Source organism: Mus caroli, unplaced genomic scaffold (genome assembly GCF_978045245.1).
Source record: "Mus caroli unplaced genomic scaffold, Mus_caroli_1 scaffold_8, whole genome shotgun sequence".
NCBI classification, from domain to species: domain Eukaryota; kingdom Metazoa; phylum Chordata; class Mammalia; order Rodentia; family Muridae; genus Mus; species Mus caroli.
This window is the reverse complement of record NW_028227263.1, coordinates 139,293,030-139,295,367: the sequence shown is the minus strand read 5'-3', so window position 1 is coordinate 139,295,367 and position 2,338 is coordinate 139,293,030. Positions and strand designations below refer to the sequence as shown.

Below are 2,338 nucleotides of genomic sequence, written 5' to 3'. Positions count from 1 at the left end.
CTAGAAGGCCTGGCCAGCAAGCCTCCTACCTCCCCAGGGCAGGGTGAGGTGGGGTGGGGTGGGTGGGATGGTGTAATGTATGTCACTAGACCAGCTTTTTCATGTGGGTGTTGAAAACCAAATTAGGTCCTCATGCATATCTAGCAAGAACCTTACAATGGAGCCACCTCCCTAACCGGATAGGCATAGGTTTTTACATTTTAATTAATTGACAATATAGGAAAATGAGAGATTTTACAGGCAGATCTGGAACTGGCAAACCTCATTCTCTTCCATATGCAGTGTCTCTGTAGGTATTGGAGTTTGGGATCTCAGTGGAAGACAAGAAACACATGTGGGTTTTAAGGAAGAAACATGGGCATTCTCTCCAAAGGCAATGAATTGTTTTAAAAATGCTTTTATTCTTTCTTTGTAACTTTCATACATGTATACGATGTATCTCAATCAAATTCACCCCTCACTTCCCCCACCAACTCCCTCCCAGACCGCCCCCCATGTCTCCTTCACAACTTCGTGTCCTTCTTACATAATCATTAATTTTAGCAAACTGAGTTCTATTAGTGTTGCCCATATGTTTGGGGTTTGGGGCCATCCACTGGGGCATGGCAAACCTACCAGTGATCACACCTCAAAGAAAAGGGACTCACCACCATAACTACCATTTATTCCTCAGGTAGAGGTGGAACCTCAGAAGCCTTCACACGCATCCATGTTGAAATTATGTCTCACTTGATCTTGTGTAGGTAACCACAGGTGCTTTCGGTCATGTGTGCAACAGCCATGTCATGGTCAGAGGACAGCTCTTCAGAGCACCGGTTCCCCCATTCCCATCCTCTGGGCTCTTACATTCTCTCTGCCCCCTATCCCATGATGTTCCATGGTGCCTGAGAGAGAGTTGATAAAGGTGTTCCATTTGTGGCTGAGCACTCACAGCCATTTGTCAATGCTTTCAATGGCAATATGTCTCTGCATTCATCACTGTCCACTCCAGTAAGAAGCACCTCTGATCAAGGCTGTAAAGATACGTATCTCACATCTTTTTTTCTTCCTTTCCTCATAGGTCCTTGCTATGGTTGCTGATTCTCTTCATGCCCACTCCTTGTTTCGAGTTTCCAAAGACACACCATGGCCAATCTCTCCACAGTGTCTGTGTTCATTCTCCAGGGCTTCTCCACTGTTCCTGCATTACAGTTGCTGAGCATGGCCATCTTTCTTCTCATATACCTGGCTGCGGTTCTGGGGAATGTCTCTATCATGATAGCTGTGACTCTTGACTCTCATCTGCACACACCCATGTACTTCTTCATCAAACACCTCTCCCTAGTGGACCTCTGTTCTACATCCACCACCCTGCCTCGGGCCCTGGTGGCTACCATGGCAGATACCAAAGAGATATCCCTCCCAGCCTGTGCATCTCAACTCTTTGCTTTTGTCTGCTTTGGCTCTCTGGAATGTTTTCTCATCACTTCCATGGCTTTTGACCGCTGTCTAGCCATCTACAGACCCCTGACATATGGGGTAACCATGAGTTCTCAGACCTGTGTGTCCCTGGTAATGGTGGCCTGGGTCAGTGGCCTCCTCTTTTCTACCTTCCACATGGTCAACACTTTCTCATTGCCCTTCTGTGGTTCCAACACGATTGATCACTTCTTCTGTGACATCCCCCCACTCATGCATCTAGCCTGTGGTGACACCCAAGGCCATGAGGCTGCAGGTTTTATAGTTAGTGGCTGTGTCATCATGACTTGCTTTGCCCTCACCTGCCTGTCTTATGTTCTTATTGTATACACAGTGGTTCACATCCGTTCTGCAGCTGGCCGCTGGAAGGCCTTCTCCACGTGTTCCTCCCATCTGGCCACAGTGCTTCTGTTTTATGGCACTGGAAGTTCAGCCTACATGCAGCCCACAGCCCACTACTCCCCACTTCAAGGGCGCATGGCCGCTATATTCTATTCTATCTTCATGCCAACTCTGAATCCACTTATCTACAGCCTCAGAAACAAGGACATGAAAGCAGCTCTGCGGAAGCTTTATCCACAGGTGCCGTCCTAGAACCTGGCACTTAGACATGGGAAGGTCCAGAAACCAGCTTACTTTTCCTCTTGAAACCATGCTGAAGACCATCAGAAGGGCCACTGTTACTCTCTGGAATAGTTACTGGCCACTTGTGCTGCTTTATAGGGGCCAAGGCAAACTGTTTACTTATTAGCCCATGTGTTGACTGGTAGTTTACTTCCGTGGCTGTCCACTTTCTAGTGTTTCTGTTTCCTCCAGACTGAAACATGTGGCCTGGTCAAGGAATGGAGATGGCTTGAGGCACTCACAAGAAACTTATTAG

The 2,338-nt window shown here is 47.5% G+C and overlaps 1 protein-coding gene across 1 annotated transcript; it reads left to right on the top strand.

Annotated features, from left to right (window-relative positions):
* The first annotated feature begins 1,125 nt into the window (after positions 1-1,125).
* Positions 1,126-2,052, top strand: LOC110297653 (olfactory receptor 5AR1-like). Its single transcript, XM_021166542.1, has one exon. It carries the CDS (start codon positions 1,126-1,128, stop codon positions 2,050-2,052), a length of 927 nt encoding a protein of 308 aa, XP_021022201.1.
* The last annotated feature ends 286 nt before the right edge of the window (positions 2,053-2,338 follow it).